General features: G+C 38.6%; 1 protein-coding gene across 4 annotated transcripts in view; it reads left to right on the forward strand.

Annotated features, from left to right (window-relative positions):
- Positions 1-19365, forward strand: part of Rnf180 (ring finger protein 180) — a 150672-nt gene that overhangs the window by 10500 nt on the left and 120807 nt on the right. For all 4 annotated transcript variants that reach the window (XM_075976127.1, XM_075976125.1, XM_075976123.1 and 1 more), the window contains exon 2: positions 8214-8348. In XM_075976127.1, coding sequence (XP_075832242.1) covers positions 8214-8348 — 135 coding nt within the window. The remainder of the gene's footprint in view (positions 1-8213; positions 8349-19365) is intronic.

The following is a 19365-nucleotide window of genomic DNA, read 5'->3' on the forward strand; positions in this document are numbered from 1 at the left end:
TATGGAATAAAACTCAGGTTTTATTGCAGTGTAAATCCAATATCCAAGAAGCAAACTCGACTCTTTTTGGAGGCATAGTATTTTGAACAGAAGTATAAATACTCTGGTAGTCAGTGGGCTTTCTTCAACACTTTCAGAAAATGAGCCTAAAATTCCGAGTTTTCAAAATAACTTCTTACAACATTTTCATTTTGTTTTGCTCTAGATTTTATTGTTTTTCATTACTCCAGTGTTTATATCTCATATTTACTCATTTAACAAGTGTATCCTTTGCTTTACATTTCTTTGACCACCTTTAAGTCTAAGGCAATGCTTCTTAAATGAAAATATTTAAATACTGGGAACAAGAAAAACCCTGAAGGACAGTATTTCAATTAAAAACATCTGAAACTGTACAAGAATTATGCCTAGCATTGTGGTGTGGGAGGTCCTTCTGTCTACATGTTGCTTTTATTGGTTAATGAATATATAGGCTTTGAGCCTATAGTAGAACAGGGCAGAACAGAGCTAGGCGGGGAAAGCTAAACTGAATGCTGGGAGAAAGAAGGAGTCAGAGAAAAGCCATATAGTCCTGCCGGAGACAGACTCTGGAACTTTACCCGGTAAGCCACAGCCTCATGGTGATACACAGATTAGTGGAGATGGGTTAGTTTAGGATCTAAGACCTAGCCAACAAGAAGCTAGAGCTAATAGGCCAAGCAGCGATTTAAATAATACAGTTTTTGTGTGATTATGCCGGGAACAAACAAACAGCCCTTTCTACTACAGTGTAGCATTTCATCATAGAGTCTTAGGCATGGAATTTTTGTTCATTTACAGAAAAGGAATTTCAGAATACAAAGGTATTTTTCCCTATGACACAGTTATTGTCTTCCTGTTTATGTGACTCTAAACTTAATAGCTGTCAAGCAAGATAAATTCTTCTGAAATTTTAAAAAGTTGTAACAGGCCATTAGCTATCATCAATAAATAGCATTGACTGCATTAAAATGTAGTCCTCAAAACAAAACTTGTGAGATTATCCTATAGTAACGTTATAGATTGGGTGGGACATCCCTCACAGGCTCATGTATGAAAGACTAGGTTCCCGGTTGGTGCTACTGTTTGGAGAGATAGTAGACACGTAGGTGCATGAGGTATAGCTGGAGTGCACACAAATACAAGTTTACACACATGAGTTTCAAAGACATATTTCAGACTTGGTTAATTTTCCCTCTAATTTGTATACCTTGCTTCCACATAAAACGTAGTCTGTGAAATGTGAGAATGTGGTTCATAGTCACCGAGTAGTTTCACTCTTCATTCAGATCCACTACTTTTGCCAAGGTGTAGCAGCAGGGGAAATGGATAAAACTAACCAGGGTGTGAAACTTGCAGTGTTTTCATTTCTTCAGTGATATTTCATAATCCCTAAAGGGATCGTCTGGTTTGAAAGAGAGGAGGGGGCTGCAGTGCCTGGAGTGCCTGGGCTGCAGCTGGGGTGATCTGCTAGGATTAAGGATGGTATTCAGTGTCAGTTGAAGTATGTAGTTTAAGACCATATTGGACAGAGTAAGAAATTCACGGTAGTTACAAGTGTCAGATTCATATAATATTTTCTCATTGTCTTAGCTTCATTTCTTGTTGCTATGACAAGCACCCCAACAAAATCAACTTGAAGGAAATAAGGTTTATTTTGGTGTACAGTTCCAGAGAGGTGCAGTCTATCATACCATGAAAAGCACAGCAGAAGGCAGGGAGTATATGGAAGCAAGAGCAGGAGGCTGGCTGATCCCATTGCATCCACATCCAGAAAGCAGAAGGAGGAGAGAAAATAGGGTCATGCTTTAAGGCCTGAAGGCCTATCCCCAGTGGCCTACTTCATCAAGTGGTCACCCCTTAAAGGTTCCACAACCTCCCCAAACACCACCACCAGCTGGGTACCAAATGTTCAACACATGAGCCGATCAGGGACATTTCATATCCAAAGCACCACATCATTAAGGTTAGGTGTGAATTGTATAATGCCTAAGAACTGAGGGGTTCCAGAGAGATAGCTGGGGAGTAGAAGTAACTCTAAGGGAATATAGTAGATTTGGTTTGGCTTGGTGTTTATTCAACAGGGGTACTTTCTAAGAAACTATTACTGTGGAATACCTTAAGATTGCCTTTGTCGGTTTCAAACCCAGACAATTTTTATCCTCAACAATTACTGAAGAAGATTAAGGTCTCTGTGATTCAGGATTTAGATGGTTTTAGAGTTCATAAATTAGAGGCTTTAGTCACCGCAGCCCCTGTGCGTAGAATTGTAAAGCTGGCGAAATGGAAATAACCCAGTTCGTCCTCCTGAAGTGCAGATGAAGTACTTGATATCTTTGACTTAGTGAAGCCAATGTAAAGGGAGCTTAGGTATCAAGCCAGCGCACACTAAATAACACATGTGCTAAGCTATTTATTGACCTAAGTAGGAGCCATTGATTCCAAAAGCTAGACATAACTGAGAAGGTACCTTAGGCTCTGTTCAGTAGAGAATAGCTTTTGTGGTTCAAAAACCCATTTATAATTGTAACTTTGGAAGCCAATTCATGTACATCTATGTAATATAGCACAGATCACCAGTTTTGGTTTTGTTAATTCGTGGCTATGGTTACTTAGATTGAGGCGCTATGTATTGCAATTCTGTGATCAAAACAGACACCAGGGTTCAAGAGCAGTAGGGTGTACTGATACTCTATTCATTTTACAAAATGACCTTATCTGTAGACCCATTACCAACAGAGTTACTATATATGATGTTCTGTCCAGTAAACAGCCACTGGTTCAGAAGCCCACATTGCAATGCAGTTGTGGGCTACCAGTTAAGTTCATGCATCCATATAGTGAGATTTCATGAACATCAAAAAAAGAAATGATACTTCTTAATATCTACAGAGGGAATATTTCTTCTCATTTCATAGAGACTTTCCATTTCACCTTTAGGTGGTTGAATAGCCTACAGAATAATGCCTATAAGTATATCATCATGCTTGTAAGCAAAAATAAATATATTAAGCAGTTTAAAAACAAAAATTGATTAGCCATGGTTTTGTATATCTGGAGTCCTGTCTACAGTGGAGGATAAGGCTGGAGACTTGAGTTCAGAAGTTCAAAACTAGTGTGAACATCACAGCAAAGCAAAGAAAACCCTCAAAAACTCAACAGCAAAAAAAAAATGTGGTATTGTTCTGCAGAGTTCGGAACTAAGTAAGTCACTTAGCCATACTGTTTTCTAAGTTGCTGTGCGTCCCGCTTTTCACATTCATGCCATTTTACCTCGCTTGGCTTTAATCTTATTCTTACAGAACTGTATTGATGAGAAGGAAATTCCAAATTCCTTCATATGAAATTATACCTGTGCCAATGTTGATATTTTGCCATATAGAATATTAATAGTCAAAGGTAGACAAAGACTTCAACTTCTTCATAGGACTTGTAATTGCAGTGCTCAGTGCTACAGATAATTACAGCCTACGCTATTATTGTTTTTTATAGGAGCTTATTTGTCCTCCTTAAACATTTTAAAGGATATAATTGGGCAATGAAATTTGCGTAGGTAATATTTGGGGGTTCTGTGCTTTGCGTTAAGTATCAATTCTCAAAATGTGTTGCTAAGACCCATGTAAGAAGCCAGGTAATGTTGAGGTGTGGTTTGCCCTTTTCACCATTGTGTTATCACTGAGACACAAAGGCATTAGTGGTAAATGGAGCCACGGGCTGATAGTCCTTTTATTCTTCACTGCCATGGGTGTGCAGTTAGAAATGCATAAAACCATAAATATCTGAAACCACAAATATCTTTATTCCTAAATATTTTTATGAAAAAGGAAGGAAGAACTTAACAAAGCCTGTCTACATTCTATTGAAAGCTGATCAGACTCTTGAAGAAAAGCCATGTGTTTCAGTGGAGAAGTATTATACAGCTTCCCTATAGCAAAACATGCTTATTAAAATGTCTCACAGGTTGCATGTGTTTAGATACAGACATTTCCATACTTGTTACATGGGACAAAATTTGATCTCCAAGTTAAAACAAGTCTAGAAAACTTGGACCCATCACTTTGACTTTATTGCCTTTACTGTTGCCCTGTAACTAAATAGTATTATTACTGAGGTGGATGGTAATTTTCATGACTGGGATTTTTCAGTATTATACCACTGACATATTCAGTATGTGAGAGTTGTAACTAAGTGAAATAATGTTTCACAAACGTAAAGTGCATTCAAGAAGTGTGAAACATTATAGCAGCGTAACGACAGGTAGTGAAGTAAACAAGTACCAATGTGTGTATGAGTATGAGTACTCACTATTGAGAAAACCATAAGGTCGTGTGGACTGCTACCCAAATGTTTAGATAAGTTATTTACATAGTTCGCTGACTTGCTTAAGCCAATACTAGCATCTCAGGCGTTGAGTTGGAGATGGATTTGAAGTGTATCCAACACATAAGTTATTCAAGTCTGTTCAAAGACTACCCACTTTGTTAATAGGTTGGGTTTTAACGTTTCAGCCTTTTGTTTTTAACGTAAGTTACTGGCCAGAATCCATCTCACTTTTATAAATAGATTGCTAGTAGATAACCATCTGTTGCTTCCCCTTTCAAGTTCAGGTAAGTATAAACACAGCTGTACATCTTTCTACTATGCTTCTTTGTCCATAGCTGAAAGACTTCAGTTTAGGTCTTCCCACTGATTGGTCAAACATAATTAATAATTAACAGTGGAAAAAGAAGTTTAAGGAGCCATGTGGTATGGCAACCCAGAGGAGTAAATCAACCCTTATCAGAGACGCTTGCTTTCTTCAGCAGAAGGTGGTAAAGATACAGACCAAAAATAATCAAATTGAGAAGGATTAGGGACCATAGGATGCTCAGCTCTAAATGGGGCATTCATATCACACTCTTCCTCCCCAGGGATCTTCACAGAAGAGGGGAGAGAAAGATGTAAGCGTCAGGCTGGTGGATGACAAGGAAATAGTGTTTTCCAGACACAGCAAGGCTATTGCACCTAGACTCCACAGCAGTTGTGGTAGCAGTCACAAGACTAGTGCAGGTCTAAACCAGACAAAATTCCAGCCTGGAAAGCTGGGTGGGCATGAAGTTCTCCCCTCCCTAAGGAACTATTGGCCACTGAAAGCTGCTGAGAGAGAGGGTCAGTTTCCTTTAAAGAGGAGTCCCTGATAGGTCTGCCAAGCTCCAGTGGAAGGCCACACATTCACAGTGTATGGACAGCACAAGTTGGAGTTGATGGATCGAAAAAATAAGACAATAGGGAAGGGAAAACAGATCTGGGAGGATTGGGGAGGAAGGTAAATATTGAAAAACATTGTATAAAATTCTCAAATAATTAGTGAAAAGATAACAAAACAATATAGGCTTTTACAATTTTTGACACTTTCAGATCCATGTGTTTATATTATTTTTAAACAGATCATCTTGATTCCATTAAAAGATAAAAAGGTGTGTGAAGAGCTCTCATCTGTATATTGTTTGTCTGATTTCAATAGATATTTGCTGTGGATTTTGAGGTTCAGATACTACATTTAATTGTTGGCTGTGGAATGAGAAGAGTATGCTTTTTAGCAACTCGATAAGAAAAACGGAAATAAGAATGATAGCACTTGGTTGCTCCCTTGAAGATGTGTACAGAAGACAGAGGAAGAGGAATTGAATGTCCCGAGAGTCCATCCTATAATTAAAATTGAACTCATCTGTAAAAGATGAGAACTGCTGGCTCACAGATGCCAAGGGGAAGAAAACGTTATAACAGGAAGAGATTAGAAGCTAGAAAGGCACAGTTTCTCGGAAACTGTGCAAACATTTGTATTCAAAAAATGTGTAGCCAAAGTAAGGAGAGCAGTAAGAGAGAATTACACAAATGTATCAAGAGTTAATTGGTAACAATATGGTGACTATTATTTTGACTTTATACTTTTCACATTTTTTTTAGATTAAAGATAATTTTAAATTAAAACTTGAATTGCAAAATATAGATTCACAGAGAGGAGGGGCAGACAAGAACTTCTAACCAAAGAGCTATTGACAAATAATAGCTGTCAAGAGAGTTGTATCCCACCTTTTAACTTTGTGACATGATCGTCTTCAAAGTCCATACCCTAGAATTGTGTAACCCAGTTATATAATCCCACAATGTTTAAGTTTATGATGATAGAGAACACATCAAATGTGGAGAACACAAGTCAAATAATCCCAAGATAACTCCAAATAGAGTATTAAAAGGGAACTCATGGATCACAGCGAGGAAATAGGAATGGAGTCTGATATCCATGTATGGCTCGCAGGAAGAAGAGACCAAGTGAGGCAGAACTGCAGCTTTTTGGTACCTAAAGTCATACCCCCAACCTGATCCAGCCTCCTTAAGAACATGGGCTGAAGGAGGTTGTTCATAAATCCCCTTTATGTCTAAATAAGAGTGTTCCAAACCCAATACAAAACTATATACAATAAGAACAGATATCAAGTATAAAAATTAGAATTACAACCAGCATAAACAATATGAAGCAAAGAACATATGCTAGATGTTTTAATAATCATTTTATTCTAAGGACTCTAAGGTTTTTTTTTTTAATTAGAAGTGACCGTCTAGATCATAAGAGGAAGGCAACTACGACTGTCTAATCTCCAACCCCATCAAAGGCCTGAGAAGGGAGATAATATTCCTAGAGTAAACAGGAAGTACAATCAAGTAGCTTCCAAAATGTGGAAAATGTCATCTTCCAGATGATAAACACAACTGAATACCTGAGCAATCACCCAAAGTCTCATTTGCAATGTTGGAGCAACCAACTTTGGCTAAGGCCTAAAGTAACTGACAGACCATTTTCAGAGGCAGGAAATTTTTTTCAGAACTGTCTTACCCTGTCTTGGCAAGGTTTGGCAGTCTTTTTATTTGTATCCTGCTTCTCCAGTCCAGACAACATGCATCTTGTCAGTTGCATGCATGGGCAGTTCTTGCCCAAAGGCCAGTTTTTTATTGAAAAAAATATGCAATATATTTTGATGATGCTTTCTTCATCCCAGTTTCTCCCAGATCCTCTCCACACCCTTACCCTTCCAATTTTATGTTTGTCTCTTTTTCAAAAACAAAAATAAAAGAAACAAATAAAAAGCTACAAAACAATCCTACAAAAATGAAAATCAAGATGAACAATGAATGTTTGTAATTATTTGCCATGATTCTTTTTTGAAAAAGTCACATTTATTTATTTATTTATTTACTTATTTTATGTGTGTAAAGGGAGGATTCACCTGCCACAGTGCTTTTATGGAGGTCAGAGAACAACTTGCAGGGGTTATTCTCTTTCTATCATGTGGATATCCTGCATCAAATAGATCTTTAGCATTGGAAGCAATAAGCTCTACCCACTGAGCATTCCACTCAAGATTCTTAAACACACTGTAATAACTTAGATTTTTCTCTTGAGCTTTAGCTTTAAAAAAATCATTAGTGGGAGACATAAAGCATCCTAGAAAACAAGCTGGTAATCACTCCATAATGCATTATAATCAAAATTAAATGAATTTTCTATGTCAGACATTTTTTAATAAAGTGCTCTTTACCTAAAACATGCTAACTAGTACATAGGTACCTGTTTCATCTCACAAAACCTGCTGTTGAAGTCATCCCAAAAGCTGCACCAGGGTGTTTTTCACAGAGGAGTGTCTGTCAGTGTTGCTATTGCAATTCCGGAGAAACTAGCTCCAGATTCAGGTGCACTGAACTCTCCTGCCTCAATTTGGGACTTACAGAATGCTACAACTTCACTCACGATGGGCAATGAGAGGAAATCATGCTGTACCTAGACTGGAGGAATAGGCATGTCCACCCACTCAAGTGGCCTAGGAAAGGTATTTATCTATGGAAGATGTAAAGAATTCTGGCCTAGAGCCAGGACCAGATTTTTAAGTGTTTTGGGTGCCAACCAAAACACCTTTATTAGTGTTGGGGGGTGTTGAAATTTTGTGCATCGGTTTGATCCTACTGTTAAATCCTGTAGCCGGCTGTGTGTGGCAAAGAGCACTCAGACACTGATGTGGGGTCAGGACACAGGGTGGGGAGCAGCGGTCTCTAGCACCTCAGTAACCAATGTTTTTTCATTCTCTATGTAACTGTTGCTTTAATGATTTAGAGATATCTGATGCAGCTTGCCATTCTAAAAATCATTAATGTTCCCACAGATGAAAAGAAGCAAAGAATCAACAGCCAAACAAACCAGTGACGAGCAAGCAGGTACTCTTCATTGTTGGAAATGTAGAAGATGTATTGCAAGTTCTGCCTGCCTCATGAATTGCCTTGAGAATCAAGTGATTGAGGTGAGTAGTTCTGGCTTCAAGAATTTTCGAGGCACACCATACGTGCACACCTATTCCTCCACACCTGAACGCATGACAGATACCTTTTAAAATCTGATAGATTCCAATGGACGAAAACCTAAAGCATTGCATGCCAGTGTTTTATTGCATATAATTTGTATAGACTAAAACGTGTTTACAGTTTGATAACTTAATTATCTCTAATATGAATAAATTCAAGATAATTTCCATGACCCCAGATGTCTGTCTTTGTTCTCCAAAATTGGTATAGCCTATTCTTGCCATTTGTTCCAATGAAAGAAAATCATGTGCATTTTTTTGCCTCATATTTTTCTGAGCATCAGATTTTGCAGTTTCACTCATGTGCCACGTGCAACAGTTTCTTGAATTCTATGTCATTTGAGAGTATGACAGGTACCATTGTTTTCTACTGAGGGACCTTTATACTTATCCCACTTTTAGATTATTTGTGTTTTATGCTATGGAAATTGGTGTAAAGGTCTTTATTTTATTGTTGCAATTTATAATAAAAGGTCCCACACCAGCCCAGAATAGAATATAACAAAGATTTATTTAATAAGGGGTGAACTCACAGAAAGGGTAGCGTCTGCAGTCCTCTGCATGTGCTGGGAACTGGAACCAAATCCAGCAGCCAAGAGGCCCATGCACACTTTACATCTGCATTTATGCTGCATGAGACCACACGCAGGTGGGCTGGTATCTTAAAGGCTATTGGCTGAGGAGCTCCCACAGCACCTCTCCCTTTTGTCTAAATGAGAGTTCCAAACCCAATACAAAACTATATACAATAAGAAAAGATATCAAGTATAAAAATTAGAATTACAACCAGCATAAACAATATCAAGAAACATATGCTAAATGTTTCAATAGTTAAGCTATTCTAAGAAGTCTAAGTCTTATATTAGTAATAGCTTGGCTAAGTCATGATAGAAAAGTAATTGTGATTATCTAGTCTTCAACACCATTGAAGGCCTGAGAAGGGAAATAATATTACTTGAGTAAATAGGAAGTGCAATCAAGCAACTTTCAAAAGGTGTAAGAAAGGACAGAGACAACTGGCTACCTGGGCAATCACCCAAAGTCTCATTTTCAGTGTTGGAGCAACCAACATTGGCTAAGGACTCTGAGTAATTAGCAAACCATTTTCAAAGTTAGGAAAATTTTCAAAACAATATTACCCTATCTTGGCAAGGTATTACTTTTACTTGTATTTTTACTTTTTATTGATTTTTTAAAATTTATTAATTTTACTTGTATCCTGCTTGTCCAATCCAGACAACATGTATTTTGTCAGTGGCCGAGGCAGGGACAGTTCTTTGTCCAAAAGGCCAGTTTTGCCAAGAAGAAAACAAACTCCATGTGAAGCGTCTTCAGTGCCCAACATTCTCTCAGGAATAGATTGGTGCTGCCAGGAACAATCGTGTCTCACGTCAACAGAATTCTAAGTTATTTAAATGTCATATTCTACAGTACTTTGAAGTGGTTGAATATTACCTATTATGTGGAATACAATCTCTGTGCATCTAAGGAACCTGATTGGTCTAACTATAAGTATAGCAAGCATGGATGACTATTGATCTATAATTCTTAATACCTATATAATTTAAAGACAATGCCTTCATATTAAAATATTAAACAATCTTTAAATAACTATGCAGGATATGAGAACAATGATTTCAAAATGTAAACAATATATAAATATCTTTATTGGAGGTAGAAATATATAGTGTAATATGATTAATATATCCTAAAATTGCATCAGTATGCAAAATATCTTAAGCAGAAGTAGAAACATACATGCATTCAATATGACAAAATAACTTTGCCTAAGATCACAAATATTGTAAACAAACATAGGAGCATATTCAATATGACAAATATAATATGAATTTGTATCAATATACAAGAATCTATACCAATGTAAATTTTCTATGAATAATAGCTCACAAGTATTCTTATTATTACTCACTATTATTATTACTCACACTGATCTACCTATTATCCTATTCAATTCCTTTTTCTCTCTTTTCAAAAAAGATCCCTGAGCCTACTTAATTTCCACCCCAGCCCCCACCCTATACCACTTATAATCAACCCCTAATAGATGTCCCTAATCCTGAGGACAAACTTTGTTGGGAGAAGGGATGTCATCTTCTAGAAATACTTCCAGCTCTCGTGGGAGCGATATTCTTTTTATGGGATCCTGGGAAACTAAAATGATGGTTAAGTTTCAAGATTACTATCTGGTATAACTGCAAATAGTTTCTGAGTATTCGGTAGGGTTTTTCTGAGGCTCTTATTTTAAGTTCTAGCCAGAACATTGTCAAAGGGTGCACCATCTCAGCTGCCCAAGTTGAAATCATCTTGAGCAGCTTGTACCCAAAACTTACCTTAAAGGAATGCTATCAGAATCATGATGTCATATCAACCAGGTGGAGTCGTTGTCGTAGGGCTCCATCTTCTTCCTGAAAACTTCAAAGGTTACTACAGGAAAATTTATTGTTCATTGTGGAAAACTTAATCATTATTCATATAGACATATATTCAATGAAAGGTACAATAGAGACAAAAATAGCTATGGGAAGAAGTAAAATTTTTCCTGAATTCTTTCTTCTTTCTGTCCTATACCAGATGGCTCCTGATATGAGATAGAAACTTTAAATTTTTCTTTAAACAACATGTTTGGATATAGAGAAGGATAGCCATTGTCCAATTCCAAAACCAGCTTTGATTTTTAAATGATTTAGGCTTATTATTAAACTAAGAAGTATGTATGTATGATATGTATGTTCAGGTAATAAAATTTTAACCCTGCAGATATGGTACTGTAAGTGCTGTATCATTAGAGTTTGCCTTATATTTTGTTGGCAGCTAATACTGGAAACTGCTTTTTTTTTAAATGTACTTATTGATTCAAAGACATTTTATAGTTATGTTGTTTATGTTTTTATTATTTGCACTTATTTATTCATTAGAGTAATTAGAGGAAAATAAGCTGTTGTCTCTACCTTAAGGATAAGAAGACTGAAATACAAAGAAAAGTAATTTTGCTCAAGTTCACAGTGTGTCTAGGCACTGAGTCTGGGCAGTTCTAGGATGCATTGGGATAAGATGCTTTATATAGCAGGAGAGAATATGGGATGTAAAAAGGAAAAGGCAACTAGCTGTCTGTGAGATAAGAGGAACCCTCACCAAAGGCCAGATAATCAGGCACCCTGACCTTGGACAGGTAGGCTCTAAAACAATACAAAAGTTTGTCTCTGTTGTTTAGTTCCTTCAGCTTAATAGAATTTTAGTATGGCAGCCTGAGAGGATCTACCACAAGTCAATTATAGGCACTGGAAATTTGAAGATCAACAAAAGAGTGATTATCTGTTCAGGATTATCTGTTTCCAGGAATTATCACTCACTATTAGTATGCCATATTAACATAATCATAATTCTTTCATTATTGTAGATCCATTATAATAAATATCAATAGTTTAAATTTCTGTGTTAATATTGAATATTTATTTTTTACTAATCATAGAAATATTAGATATTAGTCAATCAAAGAAGTGCTCAGTTATTATCTATAGAATTGGCAAAAGGAAAAGTATAGGGCATGGTAAGAGAGGGAGATTGACAGAGTTCTGGGCGTATCTGCAAGGAGAAGGCTTCTTCGGGGACTGAATAAGTGAAGGCATATAGGACACAGAGTATGGAAACCTCCAGCCATCAGCCTGTTCAAAGTCTCTGTGGTATGTCTACAACACCAAAAAGTCCAAAGAATTTGGGGTCTCTTAAGGTAGTAACCCTTTAAACATTTAACTAATAACAAATAGCAATGCTAAATGATAGTCTTCTATGGAGTTTGTCCCTGGGTCTGCACAGCAGCAGAGGTTAAACAGTATGGGTTACTCATTTTTAAAGAATTTGTTGCGATAATGTTACTGCCTACACTTTAAAACCAAGTTGTAAACATCTTTCAGAATATTATTTAATGGTATTAAATCATCAGTGTTTAAACAATGAAACCATACAATGGAAATTTCAAAATTAAGTCCCATTCAATGATTAAAAACTCATACATGTCCTGTATAGACAACTGAAGCCATTCCGTGCTCAGAAAGCAGAATACAAGAGAGGTGCACCAGTGCCCCCTGCTGCCAGGATAAATTGTTTTACTTATAAGCATTGTGTATCTTCCTGCCAGCTTTATGAGAAATTAGCTTAGGTCTTTTGTGTTGTTTTTTTCTTTTTTGTTGTTGTTGTTGTTTTCTCCTCCCTCCTTTTACATCTCAGTGGATAAAAACAATCTCACTATAATGTTTCAAATCTTAGTGAAATAGCTTTTCTAGACTTTAAGTTCCTTACTTACTAAGGACAAAATGTTTGCTGTTTAAAAGGCTTTAAATGCCTCTAGTCAGGCTGTTTTTGATTCTTCTTTTAGGTTTAGTATTTAGTTTGGAGTATAAATTATGGGCTTCATTATGGCATTAAAACATGTACATAGCACTCTCTTTTTCATGTATTTGTCCCCTTCGTTATGCTTCCGACTGTTTCCCCACTTTATTCTACTCCCTCACCTCAAAACAGTCTCCTTTCGGCCTCCATGTGGCATAAGAATGCACACGTGCACACACTCGGGCACATGTGGGCACACGCACACACACATATATCTGTTTCTCTAACATGAAAGAGCAACTGTTCAGGGAAGCATGTTTGGTTTTATTAATAGTTCTTAAAGTGGTTTCCTTGGGATGTCACAAAGCCGAAACAGCCAGTGGAGCTTCCTCCCCAAATGCATTTTCCCATACACAGTAGTCGGTCATTTTGGCTAATTAAAAGTAAGCTTTAGGTTTGCTTTCCGTGAGTGTTGGAGAAATTGCGAGTGCTTTAAATCCTCGCACAGGAGGTAAGGTTAGTGCATGGTCCTAGAATCTGTAGCTTTATCTGCTGCAGGAGACAGCAGCTGGAAACTCAGTGCCTTAGAACTGAAGCTGAACTAACTGGCTGGAAATCCTTGCTTTATTAGTAGTATGTGACCTTGACAAGTTGCTGAAAAGTTGCTTAATTTTCCTTGTTTTAGCATTCCTAGCTGTAACATGGAAAAATGCTTAAAGCAATTCCTGTGGCATAGTGAGCATAATGTAAGCATTTTCTGCTTAATAAAAATTGTACGTCTCCTTACCAAGTGTGTGTGGCCCACACTTTAAAGTCAATAATCTGTTTGTCTTTCTACCAGTGTGGATTTTTTTCATTTGTTCCTTCTTTCATTTTATTGTTTTTGCTAATCTGTAAATAATCTTGAAAAGTCAGGGCAGATTCTGGGTTCTACAATGGAAAGATGACTTTGTTTGTCAATTCTAATTTGCTTCATCTGTAGGAGGCTCTTATGATTCATTAGTTGTGCTGATCTGTGCAAGTGTCGCCTTCTAATGGGAAGAGCTCGAGAGCCCGGGTGTCTTACAAAGTTGACCCCATTCTCCAAAGCCTCTCTTCTCCATACTTTCATTTTGTGTCAAAGCAAAGTATTTAGGGAAAACTATGGTGTTGGCTTTGATTGTGTGACTTCCAAGTCGTTTCCCAGAATCTTTTTTTTTTAATTTATTTATTTATTAAGGATTTCTGCCTCCTCTCCGCAACCGCCTCCTATTTCCCTCCCCCTCCCCCGATCAAGTCACCCTCCCTCATCTGCTCGAAGAGCAATCAGGGTTCCCTGACCTGTGGGAAGCCCAAGGACCGCCCACCTCCTTCCAGGTCTAGTAAGGTGAGCATCCAAACTGCCTAGGCTCCCCCAAAGCCAGTACGTGCAGTAGGATCAAAAACCCACTGCGATTGTTCTTGAGTTCTCAGTATTCCTCATTGTCCTCTATGTTCAGCGAGTCCGGATTTATCCCATGCTTTTTCAGACCCAGGCCAGCTGGCCTTGGTGAGTTCCCGATAGAACATCCCCATTGTCTCAGTGTGTGGGTGCGCCCCTCGCGGTCCTGAGTTCCTGAGTAAACAACCACTGGTCATTAATATCACTTAATATTAATGGGCTCAATTCACCTATAAAAAGGCACAGGCTAAAAGATTGGATACGAAAACAGGATCCAACATTCTGCTGTTTGCAAGAAACACATCTCAACCACAAAGACAGGCACCTACTCAGAGTAAAGGGTTGGGAAAAGGTGTTTCAAGCAAATGGTCCTAAGAAAAAAGCAGGTGTGGCCATATTAATTTCTAACAAAACTGACTTCAAACTAAAATCAATCAGAAGAGACCGAGATGGTCACTTTATACTCATAACAGGAACAATTCATCAGGATGACGTCTCAATTCTGAATATCTACGCCCCCAATATAAAAGCACCTACTTATGTAGAAGAAATAGTACTAGAACTCAAAGCAGACATCAAACCACACACACTAGTAGTAGGAGACTTCAACACACCACTCTCTCCAAGGGACAGGTCAATCAGACAGAAACCTAATAGAGAATTAAGAGACTTATTGGAGGTAATGAAGCAAATGGACTTAACAGACATCTATAGAACATTCCACCCAAATAAAAAAGAATATACCTTCTTCTCTGCAGCTCATGGAACCTTCTCAAAAATTGACCACATACTTGGAAACAAAGGAAACCTCCACAGATACAAAAAAATATCAGTGTCCAGAATCTTTTATAAACAGATTAAAACGATCTAGTGGAGCATGACCATATAGAAGCAATACTGATGTTAATAATTTCAGTTTCAAATAAAGACTTTCCAACAGTACAGAAAAATGAAAGCATGTGTGCTGTTAGCCGCGCACATTTTTTAAGCTTCAAAGGAAAAAAACCTTACAAGCCAGAGTGAGTGGAGTTCATCAAGATTACACTGGATATTGGAAAGTTGTATGCTGGTGATGCCAAGCAGGTGGACATGTCCCCTGTATGTCAGTCACCGTCACATGATCTGAGGGTGTCATGACTCCTACGTCATTCCGTGCAGTTTACCACTCAGTGAGATCTGCACTTCAGGCCTAAAGAAAGAAAGACCACTACTTCAGCATTTGGATTAAGAATTTCCAGCATGAACAAAATAAGATTATACTTCAGGTCTGGGGATATGCAGAAATTAAAATGACATTCGTCTTTCATATCTCTCGAAGATTAGTTTCTGGACCCTAGACAAGTTCCAAAATGTACAGATGTTCATGGTCCATAGCTAATGTTTGCATATGACCTTGTACAGCTTTGTTCATGCTTTAAATTGTCTCTGGGTGGCTTTTAATATTTGATATGATTTAAACTATATAAGGAGTCATTTTATGACATTTCTAGATATAAATTACTGTAATGGTGATGTGTTTTTCTGATTTTTTTAAATTTTCTGGTTCATTGGATCTATGGATTTGGAGACTATATATGCAGAGGATAAATTATTTAGAAAATAACAATATATTTGGGATAGCCCTTCAGCAGACTCCTGATCTTGACCAAGATTATTTTCTTGAGTGCCACTTGTATTTTCGCTAGAACTTGCTGGAAGTTGCTACTCAAGGGCTATAAAAAGTAACAACCATAGATTTCTTAGATTAAAGTTTGAAGGCCTAGAATTATCAGTGACTAAACAATGCTAGAATGTTTTTCCAGGGGGTAGAAAAAATTATAATAATTGTATTATGTTTTGAGTGTCAGGAAAAGGATTCAGATGTGTTTTCTTGTTTTCATGTAGTTTGCTTGCTTTTGAATGAGAAAGTAGGGACCCATTGTGACTTGAAGTGCTTCCTTAATAAAATTCAAGATGTGTTTTCTTGCGATATTTGAAAGAACGTATAGGGCTTTCTGCCTGTAGTTCTTTTAGCTTATGACCTGCTAGCCTGGTGTGGAAGGGCTGCAGTTCTAGACTGTGGTTCTGCGAACCTTATGGGCTGTCGTCTCAGAGAACTTTGCCATCTCCATTAGGTCTCAACAGTCTTGTCTTTGAAAGGGGCTGGATCAGCTCTTTCCAGCCTCCGAAATTTCCTTCCCTATCATATTTGCCATCTGTGAGAAGTTGGCTACAGGATCTTACATAGATACTGTGCTCCCCAGGAGCTCTTGTCCGCGTGTACAATGGCATAGTATTTACAGATAACTTCTCTCTATCCTACATCTGAGGTCAACACAGATCAAATTAATTCTCAGTGGTCCTAATTTCATTGCTTTAAAGGTTTTGCTCTCTTGTGGCTAAATTCTTGGTTCTAATCGTTGGAGCAAGGAGTTGCTCACTTATCATTTAAGAGGGTTCATTCCATGGTCACTGGACTCGGTGTTCTGGGCCTGGAGTGAGGCAGCACAGTGTGCCAGGCAAGCAGGAGTGTTCAGTAAATACTCCTCATATCGTGGCAGACAGGAGACAGAGAAGAGGACCAACTGGAACCTTCAAGAAGTCATGGCCTCAGGGACCTACCTCTTCTTGATGTTCCTCCTGGAGTTTCCGGGGACTCCCCCAAAAGCACCAACTGCTGAATGCCAAGGTCAACATAGGAGCCTCAGTGCTTTTGTGCCCACCTCAATCCATGCTCTTTTCAAACATAAAGTACAGTCATTCCTTCCTGCTAACTGCAAAGTCTCAGGCTTCCAGCTCCACTTCCATCATGTAAAGCCCAGTCTCATGTAAATCAGTCTCATGTAAATCAGATGTAGATGAGACAAGCTCCTCCAGATGGGAGCCTGTGAGATCAGAATAAACTCTGAGCTTCTAAAACAATGGCCAGCCAGGCAGAGGAAAGGTAGTCTCTTTGGAAAAGGAGAAAACTAGACAGCTGGTCCCAAGTAGGTATGGAATCCAGCGGGGCTAAGGGGGCTGCATTTTACAGGGGAAGCACCACCTTCTGGACACCTTTCCTTGCAGGGGAGGATCCAGAAACCTGCTGTCCTGCTCTGATTGCTTGTCTGAGTGACTCCATGCCTGCAGGGATAGATACAGAAACCTCTGGACCCCTGCCCTGACGGCTTGTGTGGGTTTTACTAGTACACCAGCTCTTAGGGCTTGGAGCCTTCCTGTCTGCAGCTCTCCTGGAGTTCTGTGCTAACAGCATTCTATATTTGTGTCTGTGGTCTCAAGATTGGCCTGACTCCCATAGATTCAGTCTACAAAGAATCTTTCCCCATGCCAAGTTCTTGGAATGCTCCCATGCAGTTGGCTATATCCTTTGGGATCTAGGTGGAGAAAGACTTGCTGCATAGCTTTTGGATTCTGAGTATACAAATAACCACCGAAGTTTACAGCTTATACCTTACAGACCTGGGCTACACAAGGGCCCACTGGAGCCCTTGTTTCAGAATGCAGGAAGCAAAGACTTGACTACAGCAGAAGCCTTGATATTTGAGGGACCTTTCTGGATACCTTGTCTGCAAGGGCCTAGCTTATTTTGAAAACTCTGAACTGCCTTCAGCATCATCCTCTCACTGTGCGCTGAGGAGGAAAGCCCATTTTCTGTCTATCCATATCACTTTCCTTAGAACAGGTCTCTTAGTCTCACCTCTTGGGTCTGGGAGTTATGCAGGTATTGAGGACAAGGCCACCAAAGTTAGAGGTGTAAGCAGAGGTGGAATTTTTCTTTTGTCCCAGCCTCTCGATCCCAAATAATCACACAAAAACTTATATTAATTACAGAATGTTTGACCTATATTGCTCAGGCTTATTACTAAATAGCTATTACAACTTAAATTAACCTATTTCTAATCTACATTTTGCCATGTGGCTTTGACACTTTTCCTGTTCCCTAGCATGTCTTGCTTCCCTGGTGGCTGGCTTGCATCTCCCTTCTCCTCTCTGTATTTTCAGTTTGATTTCCATCTGGCCTTATTCTGCCTTGCTTTAGGCCAAAGCAGCCTCCTTATTAATCAGTGAGAGGAATACATCTTCACACATACAAAGGGATTATCCTGTAGCACACCGGCAACTTTATTTCATCACCACAGGGTACCAGAACTTCTAAGAAGTTGGGGTCACAGGTAGGTTCCAGATCAGACACTGTGACCCCGAGAAGAGGGAGTAGGTCCTTTTTAAGCAAAAGCCATAAGTGTATGGGTGTAAGGGCAGGGTCAGGGGTGATATAAGAAAAAGAATTTGTATAATTTGAGGTTAAGTCCTCCAGTAACATACAACTTGTCGTAACAACAAGGTGTTTGTACAGGGGATTTGTAGAAGCCTGTTTATGCAGGTCTGTGGTTATGTTAGCATGGCTCTTGACATACCTGGGGCCTTGTCTTAATTTTTAACCAACTGTTCTCACTGTGACTGAGAATATAGGGCAAGGGTCAGGCAATCGAAGACGCTGGGTAGGAGGGCTAATTTTCAGACTTACCCTGGGCCTTCACCTTAGAGATTCCTTGCCTGTCTGTCCTTCCCTTCTACTGCATTTTCACCGTGTGCAGTTGGAAGCCTTGCAGCATCTTCAATGCTTTGCTGCTTACATACATTTTTTTTTCCCTGTAAAATATCCCAGTTTGCCACACTTACATTCTATCTTCCCTCAAGCCAGACTCAGGTCACCCAAATTCTTTGGAATTTTTTATTTTCAAGGAAAGCTTTTGGTTGTCCTTGTTTGGATTTTAATTTTTTAAAAGACAGGCTCACTCTGAAGCTATTTTAGCCTCAAGTGCTATGCTCCTGCCTCAGACTCCTCAGTGTTGAGTTTCCAGGTACTCACCAGCATGGCCAAATTACAAATTACAGAATCTTCCCTAGACCTACACATCTACCCATGTATGATTGCCTCTGTTTAACCCTAATAGGACCCTGCTGGACCTTCCTGCAGCTCCTTTGTTCTCTGCCAGTTCACTCATGGCAGTCTAGACTTCTCCCAGCATGTCCTTCAAAACCATTCCAGCCTCTCTACCCATTACCAGTTACAAAGTCTAGGTTATGTGTGTTAATAGCTGCATCATGCTTGTCTGGTGTCGTTTGTTAGCCTTGTTCTATTTTGTCCCATTATATAAAACAACACAGAGATGAAGTAACTCTACAAGGATTTTATTTTTTTAATTATAG

The sequence above is a fragment of the Microtus pennsylvanicus genome, chromosome 6 (genome assembly GCF_037038515.1).
Source record: "Microtus pennsylvanicus isolate mMicPen1 chromosome 6, mMicPen1.hap1, whole genome shotgun sequence".
NCBI classification, from domain to species: Eukaryota; Metazoa; Chordata; class Mammalia; order Rodentia; family Cricetidae; genus Microtus; species Microtus pennsylvanicus.